The sequence below is a fragment of the Pteropus vampyrus genome, unplaced genomic scaffold (genome assembly GCF_000151845.1).
Source record: "Pteropus vampyrus isolate Shadow unplaced genomic scaffold, Pvam_2.0 Scaffold151, whole genome shotgun sequence".
In the NCBI taxonomy this organism is placed as follows: domain Eukaryota; kingdom Metazoa; phylum Chordata; class Mammalia; order Chiroptera; family Pteropodidae; genus Pteropus; species Pteropus vampyrus.
The window spans coordinates 5,172,840-5,197,035 of NW_011888932.1; the positions used below are offsets into that span (position 1 = coordinate 5,172,840).

The window sequence follows — 24,196 nt, forward strand, 5'->3', positions numbered from 1 at the left end:
CACACACACACACACACACACACACACACACACACATTAGGCATTATAGAATCTGCATAAATCTGCAATAAGAACCAATTTAACAGATTAGCTTATGAGTAATTTTTTCTAAAAGTCAACATTAGCAAGTGAAATTATTTCACTATTCATGAGTAATTATTGATTTAAATACCCAATTCCAGAAAGAGATCGAAAGGAGGGGAGAGACAGGATTCAAACAATTGCTACTATGTCCCCCATTTCTCTCACTCCATTAAAATCAGCTATTCCAAAATTAAGAGTATATTACATTTGGATTTCCTTGAGATTTAAAAGCTTGAGAGAGTTGTCAAACACAATGTGTATTTCATTTTTAATGTTAAATAACATGCATTTGATTATGTATGGCCATTTCATATAAAGTACCCTATTTCTCTTTATTTTCCCAGAAGAGTGCCTGAAACATAACAGGTGCTCCATGCATTTCTACTAAATGGAATAATCGTTCGTTTTAAGAGCACGGTGTATCATTTCATTATTGTTATTCATCCATTTTAGGTTAAGGAATTTGACACCAATTTTACATATACGCAACAGTCAGAATTCTACTTGGAGCCAAACACTAAGTATGTATTTCAAGTGAGATGTCAAGAAACAGGTAAAAGCTACTGGCAGTCCTGGAGTTCACCCTTTTTCCATAAAACACCTGAAACAAGTGAGTGTATTTATATATTTAATCTCTTAGGCTTTTCTTTTGACCTCTCTCTCTTCTAATCATACACATTTTTTTTCTTTTTGACTTTTATCAAAGTCGACAAAACTATTTTAGGGTAGGTGGTAACATTTAAATTGTCATTTTGCTTTGGTTTTGTTAAAGAAGACTACAATTAATGTAATGGTTCTCAAACATTCCTGGGCATAAAAACCAGTGAAAGCCACCTGGTAAGTCCCTCCTCCACCAGCCTGAGGTGCAGGGGGGCGGGGGAGGGGGGAGCGGGTGCTCAGGCATCAGCATTTCTTAAAAACATCCTGGGTGATTGTGAGGCATATAATAATCCAAGACCTTGTTTTGAAAAACATTATTAAGAGTTACAGCCAACTTGTTAGTTCACTCTGATAAAATATATTCTCCTAAAAGAAACACAAATCAAATCATATCAATAAATATTGATTACCTACTGTATGCAAACAATCAGAAAGAGTTAAAACACTTAAACACAGGATTATTTTATTCTTGTCTCAAAATCTGGCTGAGTTATTATTTAATCTTTAGGTATTTCCTGCTCTTAACATTATTAGTTTGTTTTTCTACTCATTGACACATGTCATTCAATAAAATATTAGCCAAATAGACTTTAATTATAAGCAAATAATAAAATGAATCAATTGTAATTGTCATCATATTCCATAATGGCCCCATTATTCTGAAGATGTCGTCCTATTATAGGTAATTTATACACTAGATTTATTTTTTTCTTTTCAGAAGTGAAGAACTTAATTATAACCACAATATTGTTAATATCATCTTTATTATAGCATAATATCTTAAAATTGTGTTTTATGTAGGCAAAGCACTTTGAAAAACATTATAAATATTGATGTAATTAGAGTAAACCAAGTTCCAAAGACTAGCTTCAAAGTTCTCTTGGCGCCCTCTAATGCCCAAATCTAAGATACACATTATGAAGGGAATCTATACTGAGTCTCAGTTCTCTTTTTTACACATTAATTTTTAATTCAAGATATTCTGTCTTCAGTTGATACTGTTAAAATTCTCAGCAGTTTAGATGTCATTTTATACTAGTCATAATTTAGTCGATAACCCATTATTTTTAAATGAAATGTAGAATTGTCTAGCAAAATTATTCAAGTTGATAACTAACGTTTATTTACCACTTATGAAGTACCAATATGTACAAGCTTGTTTGATCTTTGCATTAGCTACATTTAGTAGTGTAATTGGTACCATTTTAAAAATGAGGAAACTGAGGTGTAAATTGCTAAATAGCACATTGCTAGTGAGAAATAACACCTAAACTAGAATATAAGTTTTCTTACCCATCACTAGCCCTCAGCAATCTCATCAATTTCTTTAACCAATTACATCAAAATGGAGGAGCAGTTTATTAAAGTATTCTACAAGTAAAGTATAAGACCACATTTTTTCTTCTTTAAAAGGTCTTAAACCTTACATCAAATGAATAGGAACGTCATAGCTACCATGCAACAAGTCTAAATTAAGTCTTCATTTCCCGAGGAAAAAAATCACTTAAAGCAAAAGTGCCAGTTAAAATTAAATATTCTTGAAAACTTGCACCTATACAAGTTTAACATGTTAGCTAAGAAGAAATATAAACTATTCTTTTGGTATGAATTCCTTTCTAAGGCATGTTAAACAAGAAACAGTAAAAGTGTATTAGGGAAAGTGCTAATATTAAATCTTCTTAAAAATTTATCTCTTTTTTTATATTTGTAAAAGCAATGCAAGTCTATTGTAATACACAACCTAGAAATCACTGCCGTTTCCAATGCACATATTTTTTTAAATTAAGTTTATTGGGGTAACATTGGTTAATACAATTATATAATTTTCAGGTGTACATTATAATTTACCATCTGTATATTCTATTGTGTGTTTACCACCCAAAGTCCAGTTTCCTTCAGTTACCAATATTTGATCCCCTTTACCCACTTCACGCTTTCCTTATGGCCCTATATTTGACCTCTTTTATCCCATCTACCTCTCCCCTACTTCCTCACCCCCTACCCTCTGGTAATTACCCACTAGTCTATAGTCCATGTCCATGAGTCTCTGTTTGTTTGTCCTGTTCCTTTGTTACTTTTAGGTTTATATCCCACATATAAGTGATATCATGTGATGTTCAACTTTTTCTGTCTGGCTTATTTCACTTAGCATGATTATCTCAAGTTCCATCTACATTGGTGTGCAAATATCTTTATGGACATGATTTTTTAAGTCTTTGGAGTAAATACCCAGTAGAGGGATTGCTGGATCATATGGTAGATCAATTCTCAGTTTTTTGAGGAGCCTCCATACTGTTTTCCATTGTGGCTGTACCAATTTGCAGTCCCAACCGGCAGTGTATGAGGGTTCCTTTTTCTCCACATCTTCCCCAACATTTGTTATTACTTGTTCTGTTGATTATAGCCATTCTAACAGATGTGAGATGGTACCCATTTTGGTTTTGATTTGCATTTCTCTAATAGCTAGCTATGTTGAGCATCTTTTCATATGTTTGTTGGCCATTTGTATGTCCTCTGGGGAGAAGAGTCTGTTCAGATCCTCTATATGCACATATTTTAAATAAGCGCCATAGTGTATATACTGTTTAAATCCTGATTTTCTTATTTCATCTACCTTCTTAAGTTTAAAAACCTATTTAATGGCCGCATAGCATTCTAATTTATGAATGTACAATAATTTATTTCTCTATTTAAACAATATCTAGATTATTGCATTTTTTCCATTATCGATAAACTTCTTTAAATAACTTTGCATATAAACTCTCCTTTCGTTTTTAGGTCTTATTGGCTCAAGAGTTAAGCACATTTTAAGATGTTTGATGCAAGTTGCCGAATTGCTTTGTCGTAAACCTTTAATATCAGATTTAAAAATGCCTTTTTAAAAAGTTTCCATGAAAAGACAATCATACATTCAGTCGTTCATATCCATTTAGCCTATACCATGTACCAGGCACTTGCTAGGCGCTTGCAGAATCTCAATGCACAGAGACAAAGATCCCTTAATTCTAGAGAAGATAGTCAATAAAAAAAAGCATAATAAAAAAAATAAATTACGTAGCATTATAAATAAAGATATAAATGAGAGCAATAAGGATGAAATCTCACAAATAAAGTTTGAATTATTTCACAGTTGAAAGAAATAATAGTCTCTGTAATGCTTTAGTTAACCAACTTGTTCGATAGTGGGGTTTTTTGACCAGCCAAACTTTCCCAGCTATTAAAGGTTTGTTTATTTATTTATGAAGAAACACACCCCAGGCAATAATGCTCCCTCCATGCAGGAATTTCCTGTTTTGTTCTAAAATTATGTGTGTATAACTAAATTGATTCATCTCAAAACAATGTGTTTTCCCCAGTCTTATGACTTCTTTAGTCAAAGGTTTTAAGCCAGCCCTGTTCATTGTTCTTGTGCATCTAAGTTAACACACCTTTGAATACCCTTCGAAGGGGTATTGACCATTAGGAGAGCACATAATTGTGTTAACTATCCTGTAATCCAACCCCCATCTTGCTTTCTCCCACCTCCACATACATTTGCTCCTTAATTTCAAATGCATAAAAAAAGCTGCAAAACTGTTATTCTCAGGAGCATTTGAGGTCTTGCTCCCCAGCATGTCACTGATTTGGCGCAAATAAACTCTTATGTAAATTCGGAAATGAATAAACAAAAAAAAAAACAATGTGTTTTCAAAATTATGCCCGGATGACACTGCAGAGCAAATCATGAAGTAGGTATGGCCCCTAGCATTCTTCCGCATCACTCTCCCTCTAGATTGTGATTTAAAAACCTGGACTCCCAAAGAAACCAAACAAACTCATTTATAGCAAGGGTTAAATGACTTATAAGACTTATTCTCTTTTCCATCCTCAGACTATTTAGATTTTAATGAAAAACAAAGCCTTATACTAAAAAAGAAAAAGAAATCAATCAACTTCAGAATGTAATATCAGGCTTTTGCCTTCACAATGTAATATCAGGCTTTTGCAAACACACAGGAGAGGTTTCTCTGGGTTAGAAACTCATATTTTTCTATCCTGGTATAATAGCAAGAAGTTAATTAAGGGTTATTTAAGGTTAATTAAGAGGCTATTTCAGGGTAACTTTAGGATAATAAATAATAATAGCTAACATTTATTGGATGCTTGCTACGTGTTGGGCACTGTGATAAATATTATATATATATATATAAATTGCCCTTTACTCATCACTACAGGCCTATAAGAGAAGTGTAATTATTATTACAGTTGTACAGATGGAAAAAGATATGAAACCCAGAGAGATCAAGCAGTTTTGCCAAATGCTACAAAGCTGGTAAATGATAGAACCAGGGCATAACTCAGGCTGTGAGATTCCAGCACCCTTCCTAAGAGACCTAGGAGGGCCCCATGTCATCGCCCTCTTAGTCACCTAACCAAATTCCCCTCTACACATTAGCTAAGAATAAAACTATGCCAACAGCACTTCATTAAATGCAATGTTTGTTATTAAAATGTAAATACAGGAGAAAAGAGTAAACCATAAGATGCTATCAATTATTTCTACTTTGGCATGAAAACAAGATGTGGAAGTAGATTTGAGTTAAGGTTATGAGAACAAAACCACAGGGCTCCAGGAACCCTGGGGTAGGATAAGGCAGGCTGAGATGAAGATAAAGTACAGGTGCAAGAGGTGGCCTTTTCCAAGACAGAACCACTGCAGGGCAATTCATAATGTTTTTCCAGCTGATCCTGGTTCAGTATAGTATCTAGAAAGCAGTGCTTCTCAGAGTGGGGCCTGTATACCATCTGCGTTAGAAATGCTTGGAAACTAGTTTAAATGCAGATTCCTAGATTCCTCAGCCTCTAGCCAACTGATACTTCTGCAGTAAAGTGTAAGAGCCACTGTATCTAGAGGTTAGACACACCTTTGGAGAGGGACAATAATTGTAGGGTGTGGGCTCTATACTGTTAAGAAAACAATCCCATTTGCAATAGCATCAAAAACAATAAAATATTTAAGATAATTTAACCAAGAAGATGAAAGACCTGTACACTGAAATGTGGACAGAATTGAACAGAATTAAACAGCACATTAAACAGACCGTGTACTGTGATCAAGTGAGGTTTATCCCTGGGATGCAAGGATGGTTCAACATATACAAATCAATAAATACATTAACAAAATAAAGGATAAAAATCATATGATCATCTCAATAGATGTGGAAAAATCATTTGATAAAACCCAGCGACACTTCATGATTAAAGCTCTCAACAAATTAGGTCTGGAAGTAATATATCTCAACATAATGAAGGCTATTTATGACAAGCTTGCAGCTAACACCATATTCATACTCAACAGTAAAAAACTAAAAGCTTTCCCTCTAAGATCAGGAACAAGACAAGGATGCCCACTCTCACTTCTTCTATTAATTTGGACTGGAAGTCCAAACCAGAGCAAATAGGCAAGAAAAAAATATGCAAATTGGAAAAAAGAATAAAATTGTCTCTTTTTGCAGATTACATGATCTTATATATAGAAAACCCTTAGGACTCCACCAAAAAAAAAAAAAAAAACTTTTAGAAGTAATAAACAAATTCAGTAAAGGTTAAAGATAAAAAATCAATACACAAAAGTCAGTTACATTTTTATATACTAACAAGGAACTATCTGAAAGAGATATTTTTTAAAAATCCCATTTACAATAGCATCAAAAACAGTAAAATACTTAAGAATAATTTAACCAAGAAGATGAAAGACCTGTATACTAAAAACTATAAGGCATTGATGAAAGAATTGAAGAATACACAAATAAATGTGAAAATATTCCATGTTCTTGGATTAGAAGAATCAATGTTGTTAACAGTGGTTTTTGGGGACAGAAAAGGGTTGGCACGTGAAAACCTCAGACTGTTGTCTCCTGTACAGTCTGTTCACCTCTCTGCTTCCTCTTCCTCCTGCCCACTGCTTCCTGGGTCACTCACTAACCACTCCAGCCCACTTCAGCAGCCCAGGATCCCCAGAAGCACAGGATGCAAGATCGTTGCCCCAGTGAACTATCACATCCCACATTACGCCCTCAGCCTAGATCCTGCCCTGCCCCTGGAAGTGAGGTTTTATCTGAGGTTCTGAGAGCCAGTGAAGGTTGCTGAAGTTGGAGCTCTAGACAACGAACCCAGAGAGTCCTGTTAAAACTCCTGGAGTCTCTAAGCAGTATAGAAAGAGTCCCAAAGAGGAAAAGATAATTTGTTAGTATAAAAAACCAACACTGAAAATGTGAAAGTCAATTCCCTAAATTCACTACTACTAATGTAAAAAAGGTGAAAAAAGAGCTTCTTAACAGGAATGTTTTCAATTTTGCACTGTAACACAGATTCCATTGTAATGAAGAAAAGGTACAGGCTCTGTAATCTCTTTAATGACAAGTCGGAGGCCTGAAGGAAGGGCAGTTACATTTCATAATGACTAATTAACTTTCTCGACTTGCTACTTGCAGTTGAAAAGTTTCCCAGAGAAATCATATTCTTCTTTTTTTTTGACAATTTGCCAAAGGAAGGCATGTGTGAGCAAGATATTAAACCACATTGTATTTTGTTCTCATAAAACACTATTGGTTGTTGCATTACCAATGACTCCATAAAGATTCTCATTAATTTTTCAGGACTTTTAGTGTCTAAAAGAGAAACAAATGTTATATCAATGCAACTAAATGTGGGTGATAATAAATGTAATTAGAGGGTGGCAATGTACTTTTGAAAAATACTGCTATTTGTAATTGGAGATTTCTGATTCATTCATATTGAGATGGATTATAAATTTGTAGATTCGTGGTTACTAAACTGGGTTAAACAGACACACAATGTTCCTTGAAATACTAATCATTTTATATTTTTCATCTGCATTTTTTATTCTTTTTCGGGTCCTGTTCTTCATTAACCACCAGAGTTCTATAAAATAAAAAACAACTCGAAAGAGCTTCATAATCTCCCTGAGCTTTTCAATCCACTAGTAGAGAATAAAGATTACACTTTTCTATGAAGAAGTCATAATTTCCTGTATTAGTTTCTTATTGCTGCTGTAACAAATTATCACAAATTTGATAACTTAAAACAATACAAATTTATTATCTTCTAGTTCTGGAGGTGAGAAATTCAAAATCAGTATTACTGGGTTAAAATCAAGCTATCAGTAGGGCTGTACTCTTTCTGGAAGCTCTAGGAGAGTATCAGTTTAATTGCCTTTACTAAACTCTAAAGGCTGCCTGCATTTCTCAGCTTGCAGCCCCACCTATGCCAGCAATATAGCATCTTTCAATCTCTGACTATTCTGCCTTCTTCTTATAAGTACCTTGTGATTTCATTGAACCCACTCCTATAACCTAGGATAATCTCCCTATCTCAAGTCCCTTTTACCATATGAATTAATCTATTCAAAGGTTCTGGGGATTAGGACATAGACATCTTTGGAAGATTACTCTTTGTCCTTCCACATCTTCTCACCTATCTACCCTGTACCGACTATTGTAATTTCTACCATTCATTGTGATGAGTGGGAAGAAAAAGAAATGAAATGTGGTTCTCTTAAGCAGAAAGAGAGTTATTGGGAAGATAGCTAGAAATCAGTTGGGAGGCTGGCAAAGTGGTCATGAACAGGATCCAAGAAACATTAGAAGCCAGAACCACAGTCAAAATTGCAGTTTAAAAAGAATCTGGTGAAAACTCTATAGCTGGCACTGTGATTACTGCCACTACCTGACTTGTGCCCTGGATACCCTACAGGTGCTGTTGTTACCAGACTCGATATAGCTGCTGCACCCATATTGCATTCTAAGTGATTTCCTAGAGATGTGTGTCCTGTGCAAGTGGGAGGATGAGGGCATCCAATAAATTAGACTTAGATCATCTGCTTGTAGCTACTTAATGACTTCCACAGCGGGAAGCGCCAATCTGCCTCTTACCTATTTTAGGATGCTCACAAAAGAAGTATGTCCTGGTTCTGGGCAACTAAAAGATGGCAAATGTCCACTTGACTCTTCAGGCTCAAAAATAGGTACATGCTATGCTTGAGAGAAAGCTGTACTTTTGAAGAATCTTAAACCACTGCATAAAACTTGGAAGTTGCTCATTCTTACATATAAAGTTTTGCTACATTTTGACATCAGACCCTCACCTCTATGTGATCCATGTCACTTTGGAAAATTTCCTGGGTGGCTGCTGCTTTTTACCTTTTCTCTTCCTATTCTTTCTCTTTAATAATATGATTGCCATACATATATTTTTTTACCTTCTTCTCCCTCTACGTACCAAGTACTTACAGCCTAAGAATATAGGCATAAAGATAATCCTTGGATATGTCTAGGCATAACTTCTTATCCTTAATGTATAAGGATGACACTGTAACCCATGAAATGATTCATTGTTTGACTTGTTTTTCAGGGTGTGGTAATGAGTAGGTTCTGACATATCCTTTCTCTGCCCTGGGTGTTTGGTGCCTATTTGGTATGTCTGGTCATTGCCTTTTTCTTTGCCAGCTGACATAGACTAGAGTCAAATTTTTACCCTTGGCCCAATAGTGTTAAATTCCAACCATAGAGCTAAACTGGCCTGGGGAGTAAACACTTTGCTGTGAAACTTAAAAGCTGAGGTTATTAGAAGAAGGAGATTAGAAAGAAACCAAAAGGAGATGTCTAAGAAAAACAGGATTGAAGAAAGAACTTCCAATAATTTGAAAAACATACCCTCTGTCTCTTCTAATATGTCTCCTCTTTCTTGAATATCTAGAGCCTTCTGAAAGAAAGGTCTAGAAAGGTCCTTGTGTCAGCTTTGCTCGGAGCCTTTATGAGGCAGACCTTGGTTAAGTGTGTCTTTGACAGCAAGATTAGTAAGAGCAGAAGTACAGAAAAGAGCCTTATAAATGTCCATACCCTTTGGCCCAGTAATTCCACTTACAGAAATCTAGCCTTAGGAAATAAACAGAGCTGTGCAAAGGAGTTTATATATGATACTATCCAAAATCTAGTTATGATAGTAAGAATTTGGAAACAACCTAAAAGTCCAGTAATAAGCTAACACTTATTATGCTTTTAATTTGTGTAAGGCCTGGTTCTAAGTGATTTATATAAACTATCTTAACAAATCCCATAAGTAAAGTGCTGTTATCCAATTTTACAAGTGAAGAAACAGCCACACAGAGGTTAAGCAACTTGCCCAGAGTCATGCAACTCCAAGTGGTGGAGCCAGGACTTGAACTGAGTTTTGTCTGAGTCCGAAGTTGGTGTTCGAAACCACAGAGCTACACCATTTCTCAATAGGGGACAACAGAATAAATACAGTATAAACATGATGAGATATTAAATCACCATTAATATGAGGGTTTGAATAATTTTTCATAAAATGAAAAAAATGTTCATGATATATTTAATTAAAAAAACAAAACAAAAAACAAGACAAAATATTTAATTAAAAAAACAAAACAAAAAACAAGACAAAACATTTAGTAAAGAGCATGATCTCCAGTAGGGGACACAAAAGATTGTTAACAAATGTAAAAAATAATTGTTTTGAGTTTGTGAACAAATGTAAAATTGTATTCTCTGCTGCAGAGGGTTATTAATTAATGTGGTCAGCGGCCAGCAAAACTATGTATCAGACTGGATGGGAATTTTCATTCTCTGACCTCTACCTATGTGAGTTCAGGCAAGTGCTTTATCCTTTTTACATCTTTGTTTCCTCATCCATAAAGTGAGGACAATAGTATTATCTACCTGATTAGGTTGTTGTGAGATTAAATGAGATGAAGTATATAAAGTCTACTATATTATCTGGAACATAATTAGTACTCAATAAGCGGTCACTTAAAAAGAATAACAAAACACATTTTGTCCCATGGTGGACATAGAGGAAAGGGCTAAGGAGATTGATTTGACATCATTTCTAAGAAACAGATAAAATACATTATTGCTAAAACCGAGTCCTTTTGAGCAGACCTGATTAAATTAGGCTGGTGTTTGATGAGTCAGAAAATGTAGTTATGTTATACTTTTAGTTTTGTCCAATAATAAGAAACTACATTTGTTGTTTGAAACCCCTCTAAATTCCCCATGAACATATTGTCTTCTGTAAGACTAACTCTAATATTCAATATCAGTGTATATAAGTTATATAAAAATTTTTACCAAATTAGAGACAATTTGGTTTTTCTGAGTCTACTCAAGTATAGGCAACTAATATTCCATTGCAGAGACAGAATTGTCTCATTATGGACATAACACAATAGACATTAAATAAATAATGAAAATACCGTGAAATTTTTCTAGCACATTAGGCAATACACTAATGATTACAGCTATTTGATATAATGTTTTCAGTTGCAAAAGATGTGTGTATACATCATTGTGTGCTTGTGAATGCTTTTGAATGTTAAAATACTTGAAAATACTATGAAATACTAATAGCAGATAGTTTAAAGGGATGGGATTAGAAAAAAATGTTCATGATATAAGGATTTTTTCTCTTCCTTTTGTTTTTCCTGTTAAAATTCTTTTCTCTTATAGTTACTGACTGTTTTTATAATGAAAAACGATTAAGTACAATTTAATAAGAAATTACCTAACCACTTGGTGGCAGTATGTTCTGAAAAACATAATCTATATGGCTTCATTTCAGTCCACTTAAAAATATTTCCATTAGCTTGATATCTTCTAGAATAATCTTTTTTCCTTTTTATTTATTTTCTTTTTCTTTTTTCTCTTTGTTTTATAATGATCTTGTTTATGAATTGTCTTACTTCAGAGATCTGATTCTTTATGAAATTACTCTCTGATAATTAAGCCTCTAATTTAAATTGCTTTAATTTAATCAAATTTAAATTGATGTGCCTGATTGATTTAAACTATGATAACAAAAGACCCTAAGGGAAGACTGTGTTTATTCTTTATTAGGTTAATAAAGCCCTAGTCAGATATGAAAATCATTTTTACAAAATGCAAATTAATATCTGAAGTTTCATTGCCAAATAACCACCTATAGTTTATACAACAGAATTACATTAACCTGTATTAAAAGCCAATTACACCATATATTTCTTTTAAATAAAAATGCTAATGTTAAAATAATGAACCTGAAAACAAAAATAATTCAGCAACATGCTATAAACCCATGATTTTGCCAAATTGGAAATAGTGTTACATTTTAATGTAATATTTCTCTTAAATTTCAAAGTAATATACATGCATATTCCTGCACGGGTTCCCTGAGGATGAGCATAGCCTATAATATACTAATTTAGATGAATAAACCTGGCCGTTGGCCATGGCACATAAACTTGTTCCCTCTGAGTTTGATGGAATTGCATATATGAGAACAAAAGAGATTTAGTGAACCATTGAGAAGCCAAAAAGAATTTCTAATTTGTCACACTTCACAGTGAAACATTTCCCTCCTGCTGTGAAGAAACCAGGATAAAAACACAGAAAAGAACTTCTGGCTTTCTGATATTTTCATCTTCTAAAATCCCATACCTATTGTCCTTAGAAAACCACTCTTTAATTGAGCCTGTGCTGGCACCCAGGTCAGCCTTACTCAAAAATGTCCAAAGGCCCATAGGAACCTATTAATTGGAACTCTATGATATTTTCTCAAAAGAGAGTTGTCTGGGCCACATAACTTGTTATACAAGTGTGTGATATCTTAGTGACACCCTCAAGTTGTGATTTCTCCCTGGTCCCAAAAGTAATTTTTTTTAAAAGAAGAATTTGAACATTGAAATCAGAATAATTGAATAATAGGGTTTGAGGCTTTCTTGGGGATCCGGAGCTTAGAACCATTTTCAGGAATGTCTTCTGTCAGCTAGGAGAACCGTGTCCTTGCAGTCACCCCTGGCAGCTTTTAATTATCAGGAGGGAGGAGGTGGGTAAGGAAGCTCCAGGACTCTTTGAGTTCAGACAGAAATCGAGTTAGCTGCCAACACCGCTCACTCCACCCTGGGCAGAAGCTTTCATTAGCAGTGTCCTGACAGCCTTTATGACTAGACAGGGCTGTGGCCAGGATCCTTGCCAGCAGGGAAGAAGCAGAGGGAAGTCATTAATGGCATTCCACCCCTGTGTTACAACCTCAAAGTGTCTGCTAATCAAAACTGGGCTTCTTAAATGGAGTCAAGATGCTGCTCACAAACAGCATCTCAAAGATTACGCAAAAGCAAAAGTCACACATCTTGGAGGCTCTTAAGGAAACCTAAATTTTATTGTCATCTACTGGAAGGAATCACGTAGAGACCAGTTACTGTGTCTGTTTTCTGGCCCAGTGAATGAAATAAAGCTCTTCGGTATTTGTTGCCTAGAAGCCTCATGAAATTAGTGGACATACCTTGAAGTTTTACAAACCCTAAGTAGTTTTTATTGTTTTGTTTTGTTTTCCACTGTTTTTGTCTTTAGAATTTACTTAATTAAATAAAAAGAAGAAAAGATACACATAACTGAAGGCCTTTGCTTTTATTCCATCTTTTAAGCTTGTTAGAGTTACTGGTTTACTTTAAAAATCTCCCAACAAATGAAGAAACTCTCTTAACCTGAGAGCAAAATATAAGAAGCTGACACTATTTTCTTTTTCTTTTAGTTTCCCAGGTCACATTGAAATCATTCCAACATGATACTCAAAATTCTGGGCTTCTTACTGCTTCCATCATTAAAGGACACCTTACTTCTGGTAAGAAAATACAACTTGGGTTTTTCTAGTAGTCTTTACTAATAATCATTCATTTCAATTCTCTATACTGAAAAATTATGTCAGACACAAATATTTTAATAAGAAGATTTGCCATATGCTTTCTACAGGAAAATAATCAACAAAGATATGCTTACAATTGAATCTAAGGAGTAGTCTAGGTGGGTTTTGCCAGCTTTTGCTCTGGATTGGATATACTTTCATTTCAAATGGTGCTGGGACTGAAAACCCCAAAACTTCTTTCTAAAAAATTTTCGTTATTTCAGTGTCTACAATGTACTAGGAGTTTTATATACCTCATCTTTTTCAATGTTAAAAACACAAAGTGAGGTAAGTGTTGCATATCTATTTTATAAATGGGAAAACTGGAGCTCAGAGAGGTTGGAGAACTTGTCCAAGGTCGCACTAAGTGACAAACTAGAATTGAAATCCTGTTTTTCAAATCCTGAAGTCTGTGCTCATTCTCTCATATAAACCAGCTCCTATTTTATTTGTTAGTATGACTCAGGATTTTCCATTGATGAGCATACCTAAATATTTTAGGCACAAAAAGATATTAGATCAGGTTGTGCAAAGGGGCAAATATAACTCTGAACAGAAATTTCAAATTGAAAAACTTTAGGAATTACTATTTCACCACTGACCACTGGTAGACTACTCATGTCCTTACGTAGAAGTCTGGCAAGAATAGTCTAAGAAGTTTTGCAGGTTATATTGACTTCTGCTTACTTATTTAACAAATACTCATTAAGCAACTACTATGTACCAGGCACTGGTCTGGATACTGGGGAATCAGCAGTGAAAAAATGAACAAAGCCCCTGTCTTCATGGAGATTCCATTCTAGGTAGACAGGAGGAGAAAAACAACAAACAAAACAATGAGAAAAAAGTCAGGTGGCAGTAAATGTTATAAACATGAAGCAAGGTATGAGCACTTTGAATTTGTATATGTGAATCAACTATAAGCCAAGTGCTTGGGTTCAGTACAGATGCCTAATTACAGGTGCCTACATAGACCCGAACCTCGATATATCTGTGGGAATTGTGGAGGCTAGGAACTCAGGGCAGCTCTATTAGGTATTATTATCTCTATTTTACAGAAGAGGAAACTTAAGCTTCAGCAAGTTTATAATTATGCTCTGAGGTTACATAGCTGATAATGGCATGGTCAATTTCAAATGCAGGTATCTTAGGTCACTATGCTCTATCCTTAGACCCTTTTGCCCCAGTCCTATATTAACATGGGGATTCTCCACCCTCCCCCTGGCACTAACGCCCAAGGGTATGTGGCAGTCAGCACCTCTCATTAGTTGTATGAAATCTTCAGCAATTGCATTTTAGTCCTAGAAAAACACTAATTCCATATCCCACTGGGACTTTGTAGTGATTTAAGCTACACTGGCCTCTGTCAACCAATTGGCTTCAGAAGAGGGCCTGAAAATCCTGGACACCCCCAGGTGTGTAATAGGCCAGCTGGGAAATAACTAGGGAGGGGCCAATACAGGGTCTGCCTCTTGGTATGTATCCGACAAACATTTGCCAAAGGGAGGGAGGAAGGAGGATGGGAGGGAAGTCAATACTCACAATGGCTCTAAACAAACTCCAGTGTGATAAGTCATTTCTTGATTATGGTCTATATTCAAAAATAGAAAATAGAGTTTTACATGTATTAGGAAGAAAATATGATGAGCCTGGTAGGTAACACATGTTGAATATATTATATTAATTATTTAAAGATTTCAGGTGGTTAATTCAACTTCAAAATTCAAGAAAAGCAGTTAGCATTGTTTTTAAAATAAAATGTGAGTGAAAGATATATAGCAATCGAAAAAAATTTTTATAACGTATTTTCCTAAGTAGGGTGACTGTCCTTTCTCAGCAGGAAAAGATTCATGAATAGTAAATTTTGAAGAATGGTGACAAGTTGTATATGACTTTTATCTTGCGCAAAAGATTAAGGGAAATAAAAAACCTCAGTTGTGATTGTGGCCAGCTTTAGACTCTGTTACAAGCAATTGGGAATTCTCACTTGTGTCAAACCAAGTGAGGTTCATCAACAAACTTTTTATACAAAATATGCACACACAGCTCCAAAAAAAGTCTAATGCTGACCACATTTACCAGAGATGCACTTCTAGAAACCCACTGACGTCATACATATGTAACCTAGCTTTCTCAAACAAAAAGTATTGTCATGCAGTTTGGAAGGGCAATCACTTTACAGCCCAAGGTAAATGTTAATTTTGTTTCCCTGTTTCTCTTTTTCTTTGAGATCAATGACCTTCCTTTTGACCAGAGTAGAGAGAATGACGATTCTGACATCACAGGGAAACTAATGTTTAGCTAAAATTATTTTTTCTTTCCTTTCAGACGACAGGCAACAAAACTTTGGACTTTTATTGGGAATGGTCTTCTTTGCTGTTGTGTTGTCAATTCTTTCTTTGATTGGGATATTTAACAGATCGTTCCGAACTGGGTAGGTTTTTGTAGGATTTGTTTTCTGATTTTGGCCATATAATTGTACCACCACAATGTCGTCAATTTAGTTATTTATGAGAAACATCCATCAACATTTTTACTCAGAGAAAGGAAAAACAAAAGGAATAGTATTTGAGTACCTACCTATGCCAAACTCTTTATAAATGTCATTCATTTAATCTTCACAGTGACCCTGCTAGAAAAGCTCTATAGCTTAATTCATAATGACTTACGGGAGGCTTAGAGAGGTTAAGTGCTTAGTCCAAAGTCACTAAGCACTAGCCAGGAGTCCAGATAGGACTGATATCACAGCCTATGTATGTACTCTCCTTCACTACACAATCTTCTCACTGTGGCTGCATCTTTTAGAGTGGTTAAGTCATAACCTGCATCAAATTCTACCCAAATAAATCCCCTGAGTCAGTGTGAAAAGAAATGTGTTAACATCTGAATTCGTCCCTTTAGTATCAATTGTGTTAAGTGTTTTAGCATCTAGCCCCAATGCCCATTCTTCTTGGCCTCCATTAATCATTTTTTCCAATATGGTATTAGTAAAGATCTATGCCTAGTTATTGAAAAATAGGACTTTAGGAAAAACAAGGCCTTCACTTTCCTAAATTCTACTAGACACACAGAACATATTTCTTGTCATTTCATGTGGCAGTCTCCCAGTACATCCAATGACTCACAAACTTTAACACGTATGAATGTACTTTGCCTAATAGACACTGAGTTTCTATTTATTTCTATCACTTGCTTCATGAGATAATCTTTCTTTCTTTTAAATTTATAATTAAGACATGGCAGAAAGATTTAGAATGAGGTATTCTAAATAAAATATACTAGTGATTGTTTTTATTTATGTATACTTCTTCGTCAGAACTTAAATATTTAAATTACACATTAATAAACATATCCCCCATATTCTTGTGAGATGGACAAATATATATGGTACTTTATTTTAGGTTGTTTTAAAATATACTTGATTATAAAGCCTTTGAAATATTTTAATGTTCAAACTTATACCACATAAAAATATTAATATTTGTGTTGTTATTCAAAGATGTCCTAGTGTCAAATTTTAAATAGCATTGAATTTGTTACTAAGAATAACCTAAAATTAATGCCTGTTGGTAATAACAAATGAGAAAATAGGATAATTCTTTGCTAACTTAATTATTTAAATAACTATTCTTTTTAAAAAGATTTAAAAAAAACAAGAGATAATTCTAATGTATTTTATGTATGAGCAGATATTGTTATTTATTATAACTATATATAATTTATATAAGCCTTATTTAATAAATAGAACTGGAAAACAGAGCATAAAATATTTTAAATATAATGAAACCAAGAGTGGCTATAGTGAGAATATACATTCTCACTATATCAGCATGCTGTATAAAAATTTTCCTACAATAGCATGAATTTACTAATTTGGTTTAATTTTAGGTATAGAAAGAGAATGTAAATTAGTAAAAAAGCTGAACTATAAAACATTGCAAAATATTGTAAAGAAATTATTTTTACCCTACTGTTCAAGGTCAAATTGGGCTAGCAAAGTACATTCAGCCATTTTGATTGTTAATTAGTAAAAGTCCTCAGAGAAGCTTGCTTATGCAGATAAACTAGCATGGTCTGTTGTTAATGGGTGCATTGTTAACATAGGAAAATGTGCCAGAGATCACTTTAGTCTCTTCTAAGTTCCTGGTACAACCTCTTTGTTCAAATCAATTTTTACTGTAAAAGCAGAAAGTACTTTCAACACAGTGGCAGTGCCTAGGGGTAGCTTGGGGGAAGAAGTGCGTGGTACACAGCTTCTCTTTCTTCTTTCCATCATCCCCACCCTAGAGTTCCTTAAGCACACAGCCTAAGTCAAAACTGGTATTCTCGCTGTGCCTACAACTTCCCCAGCTTCCCGCTCCATCCATAGGAAGAAAGTTTAGCGCCATCACTATCTTCTTAACTCTGGAATCATTACAAATTCAGAATTAGAGGAACTCAAATTATACAGTTTTATTATATGACATTCTCTTTTTAAATATTTTTCTGTGGTTACGGTCACCTTGGAAAGTTCTATAAAATATTCCTAAGTTTTCCAAAATTTTCCACACTGATATCTCCTGCTTATAATGGTTTGCCATATCTAAAATGTGTATAATTTCACTTCCAGGGTGGCTTTCCCATTTATCTTGAATCTAAGCATAAGTGTTTTGATACGTTCCAGCTCATTAGAGAGAAGCAGAGCAATAGAGAGAAAAGAAAAATCTGAACAGAAATTGAATCAACTTTCCACTTAACTATTTCAAGTAAGAGATAGAAATCTTAGTTCCTGCTTCAGAAAGTTTGGTTTTTATTATACATTCCATTCCAGTTGATTTCCTAATCTCCTACGTGAATGCCTACACCAGTCCTAAAAGAAAGTGCTTCTTCTAATGTGTCGTTTTTGTTTTTTAGAATTAAAAGGAGAATCTTATTGCTAATACCAAAATGGCTTCATGAAAACATTCCTAATATGGAAAACAGTAATGCTGCGAAAATGCTACAGGTAATCAAACACCATCAAATAAAAACTAAATGGCAACTTTGACTAAGAGTGCAGTCCAACAGGGTAGAATATCCATTCAAATAAATAGAGATGTGTGAATATTAGCATAACTGTATTAATATATGTAGAAACAAAATTACACATATTTCAAATCATACTTAAAAGGGAAGAGAGAATGGAGTTAGGGACAGGAGAAAGAAATAATGTTACTTAAAAGATAAAAGTAAAGTGGAAGATTGTGGGCCAGGTACCAGAGTCACTTGGTGGCCATGCAATTGGTAGATATCTTCAGAGACCAAAGGAAGAGGGCAGAATAGCTCAATAGAATGAGAGTCGAAGACATAAGGGGACTTCTGTTTTACATCAGACTGGAGAAGCAGGCAAAGCCCAAGGAGGACACCACTTCACTTCTACTACCCAATGGAATTCAAAAAAATAAATGTGAGAGGACTATGAGAAATGGTGTCACCAGGGGTGTGCCAGGTTTCCAATTCAGCAAAGAAGAGACAAGTGAGCTGGGAAGACCCTGAGGGTATATGAAGATTTTGCTAGTTGTGGTAGAACTGCTGATGATTATGGCTAAAGGGAATAATTTGCTGTGTGTGCTCCTTCCGGCACTCTGGCCTGGCCATCAAGGGGCTCAAAACCCAGTGGATAGGATGGACACATTATCCAAGCATTGCAATGCAGCAATGTAAGTGCAGTGACAGAAATGAGACCAAACATAACAAGAGGATAGAGGACACATATTGAAATATGAGTAGGAATTGCTCAGGAGAAATAGAGAACATTCAAAACAGAGAGGATAACTTCAGTAAAAGCACACAAATGAAAAGAGCATGTTGGATATTGCTTTATCGAAAAGCTTTATGTGAGGCGTGGCTGGAATAATGCTGGAATGATGAGTGGGATCGATCACGAAAGGTCTTAGCACTATGGAACTCAGACTTCATCCTGTTGACCAATAGTTTTCAAACTTAAAAAGAAATTATTTTTGCCTAGGAACTCTGTGTTTAAATGATGTGAAGAAGACAGGTATTTGTAAAACAAATAAAGTGGCTCTATTTGGAGCTCTGGAAAGCCTAGTCTGCCCCTAACCCCAGAGAAGTCCCTAAGGCAACAGTTTTCAGCCTTAGCTGCATATTAGAATCCCATTGTCCAGGCCACAACCCAGGATCTCTGGGGGAAGGGTGGGCCTGGGAAGACTCAGGCATCTGTATTTTCCAAAGCTTCCCAAGTAATTCCACTATGCAGCCAATGCTGAGAACACTGTTGAGGGGTTGAAAACAACTGCTAAAGACAATGAGGAGCCAGTGAGGTGTTTTCAGTTGAAATAGACATGGTCCTAAGACAGAGGCAGAATTAGGAGGGTCAGAGAATGAGCATAGCGAGATGGGGACTAAACGTCAGGAGGCAAGGATCACAGGGCTCACCAATTTGTAGAGGGTCCACAACATAAGGAGTAAATGAGTCCATGGAATGTGACAAGGAGCAGATCACTAGTGATCCTGGCACAGAGGTTCTGCTGAGAGGTGAAAGGTAAGTGAGGAAGTAGGGACTAAGAATGTAGACATCTTTCGATGAGGTGTACTAGAAGGGAAGTGAAGAAAGGGAAAAAGGAGTTCTGCCGATATGTGGTCATGGAATACTCATGGAATTCAAATACTCATGGAATGAATGAATGACAGTAGCTCCAGAGGGGTGTGGAGTCAGAAGCATGTTTGTAGAAAATTAGACAGGTTTGAGAAAGACTATTACAGTTGGAGGAAATTGCTTAAACAAGACTGTGGAGAGGGGAGGGGATGTTCTAAAAAGAAGAGGTGGAAAGTTCACCTAGAGCAGGAGGGATCTTTGTCTCCAGATACACGAAGGAGGGACAAGGTGTGGATGTGGCTGGTTTTGAAGGAGGAAATTTTGCCTAACAGTGGAGGAGTGATCCAGAACAACTGAACCTACATATGTAATGAAGTGCACAGTTAACAGTTAACCAAAGGGCAAGCGTATATTCATCAAAGTACAGAAAATAAATAGTGTAGTCTTGATATTCATTCCACTTAGTAGTTCTATCTTGTTCCCTCATTAATTATCCTAGGCAATTGGGAACTTAATGTGGCTCAAAGAATTGTCTCTGATCTCATTGTGATCAGATCCTCTGCTTCCTTTATCCTCCTCGTTCTAGAATCGTCCCCATTGGTCTTCTGTGTCCTTCATCGTGGTTCAACTCCCACCCACTTCTCCACTCAGTCACCAGCCTGAAGTGGGGAAAATGCCTCCTTCCTTGGAACATAGCCACTTTGCATTCTTAGTTTCTATAGTGTATCTAGTTCCTCTGACTTCATCTGATCTTTAACTACAGCAGTCTCTCCTTATCTGTGGTTTCATATTTCAGTTACCTGCGATCAACCTCAGTTCAAAAATATGAAATGGAAAATACATAAGTTTTAAATTATATGCCATTCTGAGTAGTGTGATGAAATCTCAAACCATCCAACCTGGGATGGGAATCATCTCTTTGTCCAGCGTATCCATACTGTACATGCTACCCATCCATTAGTCACCTGGTAGCCACTCGGTTATCAGATTGACTATTGCGGTATCACAGTGCTTACATTCAAGTAACCCTTATTTTACTTGATAATGGCCCCAAAGCATGAGAATAGTGAAGCTGGCAATTTGAATATGCCAAAGAGAAACCATAAAGTGTATGTATGTAAAGGAAAAAAAACACAGTATAGATAGTCATGAGCTGAGTAACGATTGAATACATTCTGAGAAATGTGTCATTAGGAAATTTTGTCCTTATGCAAACATCATGGAGTACACTTACACAAACTTAGATGGTGTAGCGTACTGCACACTTAGGTTATATAGTATATAACTCCTAGGCTATAAGCCTGTGTAGCATGTTACTGTACCAAACAATACAAGATTAAACCAAGCACAAGAGAAATGATGTAATCAAGAGACAGGGTAAACATGAGATGTATGAGGCTGCTGCCAGCCTAAAATGGCATACTGTTTTACAGCAAACTTTTTTCTTATAAGTAGAAAGAGTACTCTCTAAAATAATAATAAAAGAGTATATAATATAGTAAATACATATAATAACATAGTAGTTTATTATGTACATATTTGTTATGTACATATATGTGCTATACTTTTATACTACTGGTAGCGCAGTAGGTTTGTTTACACCAGCATCACCACAAATACATGAGTAATGTGCTACACTATGACATTATTACAGCTATGACGTGACTAGGTGATAGGAATTTTTCAGCTCCATTATAATCTTATGGGACCACAATCATATATGTGATCCCACATTGACCAAAACATCGTTTTATAGCTCATGACTCTATAGGTCAGATTAGGTACTATCCTCGGTTTCAGGCATCCGCTAGTGGTCTTGGAATGTATTCCCTGTGAAGAAGATAGGATTACTATACATGTCTGCCCATCCCAGTCCAAATTTTGTAAGTTTCATGGGGAGGCTGTGCATGAAAAAAATTTCGAATGCCGCTTTATTCGAGGTCTTTCTTTTTGCCCAACTTCCTTCCCATTCTGGATTCCTGGGATTAGAAGTGAACCTTAGGGTTTCCTTCAGATGAGGTTTTGTTCTAGGCAGCTTGGGCTGCTATAACAGAATACCATAGACTGTGTGGCTTAAACAATAAACATTTATTTCTTACATTTCTGGAGGCTGGGAAGTCCAAAATCAAGACACTGGCAATTTGGGTTCCTGGTGAGAGCTTTCTTGCAGACATTGCCTTCTTGCTGGATCCTCACAAGGCAGAGGGAGAAATCATCTCCCTCCTGTCTCTTCTTATTAGGGCACTAATCCCATTCTTGAGAGCTCCACCCAAAGACTAATTACCCCCCAAAGACTCTGCCTCTTAATACCATCACATTAGGGATTAGGCTTCAACATATGGATTTTTGAGGGAGAAAAACATTCAGTCCATAGCAGGCCACTATAATTTTATAACTGTGTTGGGTGGGAGTTATTTGCCCTAGGAAGCCAGGCATCAGGTAGAAGGCCTCAAGTCCTTTTCTTACCCAGAAGAATCATCAAGCTTTTATACAAATAAAAACCTTCTTCATCCATGCTCCTGATCATCACAGACATGTCTGAACTGTAAGTAGCTGCCCACCTTTAGAATCTCAACTCAAAGCACTTATTACAAACTTATTCTCAAATAGAAGCAACACAGGATTCTCCCCCGCACTCCATTTTTTTTTTCATTTAAGCAACAGAGTATTTTCTTGCGGTAAGGCTCCATAATATTAAGAAATATCCAGCGTGTTCCCCAAACCAGATTTTAAAAGGCCCTGAAATAATATGCAAGTTAATCTGCAAGATGCTTCTTTAAAATTTTTAAACTGACATGTGCTTAAAACATAGATTATTTTTACTACTTCTTTCTTTCAGGCTCCTCAGGGGAAAATTTAATAAGGATTTGGAATCAAGCAGGATAACAAAGGACAAGGGAGGAAATCATATGGGAAGAGAAACAATATGAGAAAAAGGAGAAGGAAAGGAAAATAGAGGGAAAGCAGAATTCTAGTTCTTACTCAGTTATCCAGCTGGCCCCTTTTAATGTCTTATGCAAAATAAAATAATGTTTTTCTTTCCAGGAAAAGAGTGAATTTATGAATAATAATTCCAGCGAACAGGTCTTATATGTTGATCCAGTGATTGCAGAGATAGAAATCTTTCTCCCAGAAGAACGCAAACCCACAGACTACAAGAAGAAGAGGAACACAGGATCCCTGGAGACGAGAGGATGCCTGCAAAAGTCATTACTCACCAGTACTACGGTTGGGTATATTCCTGATCTGAGCACTGGATATAAACCCCAGATTTCAAATTTTCTCACTGAGGGAAACCACCCCAGCAATGACGATGAAACCGTTTCCTCAACTCTCAAACCATCAGTTGATTCCTTAGACCTGGGAAAGAATGCTCGGTTTAAAAACTCTGATTTTGCTTTTTCTGTCTCAAGTGTGAATTCGTTAAGCAACATACTATTTCGTGAAGAATTAAGCCTCATTTTAAATCAAGGAGAATGCAGTCCTCCAGATATGCAAAACTCAATAGAGGAGGAAACCACCATGCTTTTGGAAAATGCTCCACCCAATGAAACAGAACAGACCCTGCTGCCTGATGAATTTGTTTCCTGTTTAGGGATTATGAATGAGGAATCGCCTTGTGTTAATCCTTATTTTCCACAAAATATTTTGGAAAGCCATTTCAGTAGGATTTCATTCTTGGAAAAGTAGAGAGGTATAGTCAAAATTAATGTGGGAAAGCTGCCTTGCAATCTGAAGTTGGATCTCCCCCTCAACATAAATTTACCTCTGCTCTATTTTTTTAAATTAGAGAATTAAGGTTCAAAGATGGAACATTCTTCATGGTCACAAAAGAAGCAGCAATATTAGGGACCCCCATCTGTACTTTTTTTAAAGTATCATATCTTTTTTATTTTCCCTCATTGCAAGGCACAGAACAGATTGTTTTCTGTGGTATAAAAGATAAATAATACAAAATATGTGGTAATGAAGTAAATACTGAAAATAATTCTTTAAAATCGAGACATTAATATTTGCTTGCAAGGGGAGAAGCAAGTTTAATTTTCATTTTACTGCTTACGATTCTCTTGAGTAGATAAAAACATAGTCCTCACAACAAAATAAGTAAAAGATAGAAACAGAGGAGCAATTAACTAG

General features: G+C 35.6%; 1 protein-coding gene across 1 annotated transcript in view; it reads left to right on the top strand.

Annotated features, from left to right (window-relative positions):
* The window catches only part of IL23R (interleukin 23 receptor), a 61,831-nt gene extending 38,082 nt beyond the window's left edge, over positions 1–23,749 (top strand). Inside the window, exons 7-11 of the mRNA XM_011369615.1 lie at positions 538–694; positions 13,333–13,422; positions 15,811–15,916; positions 18,376–18,466; positions 23,105–23,749. Coding sequence (XP_011367917.1) covers positions 538–694; positions 13,333–13,422; positions 15,811–15,916; positions 18,376–18,466; positions 23,105–23,749 — 1,089 coding nt within the window. The remainder of the gene's footprint in view (positions 1–537; positions 695–13,332; positions 13,423–15,810; positions 15,917–18,375; positions 18,467–23,104) is intronic.
* The last annotated feature ends 447 nt before the right edge of the window (positions 23,750–24,196 follow it).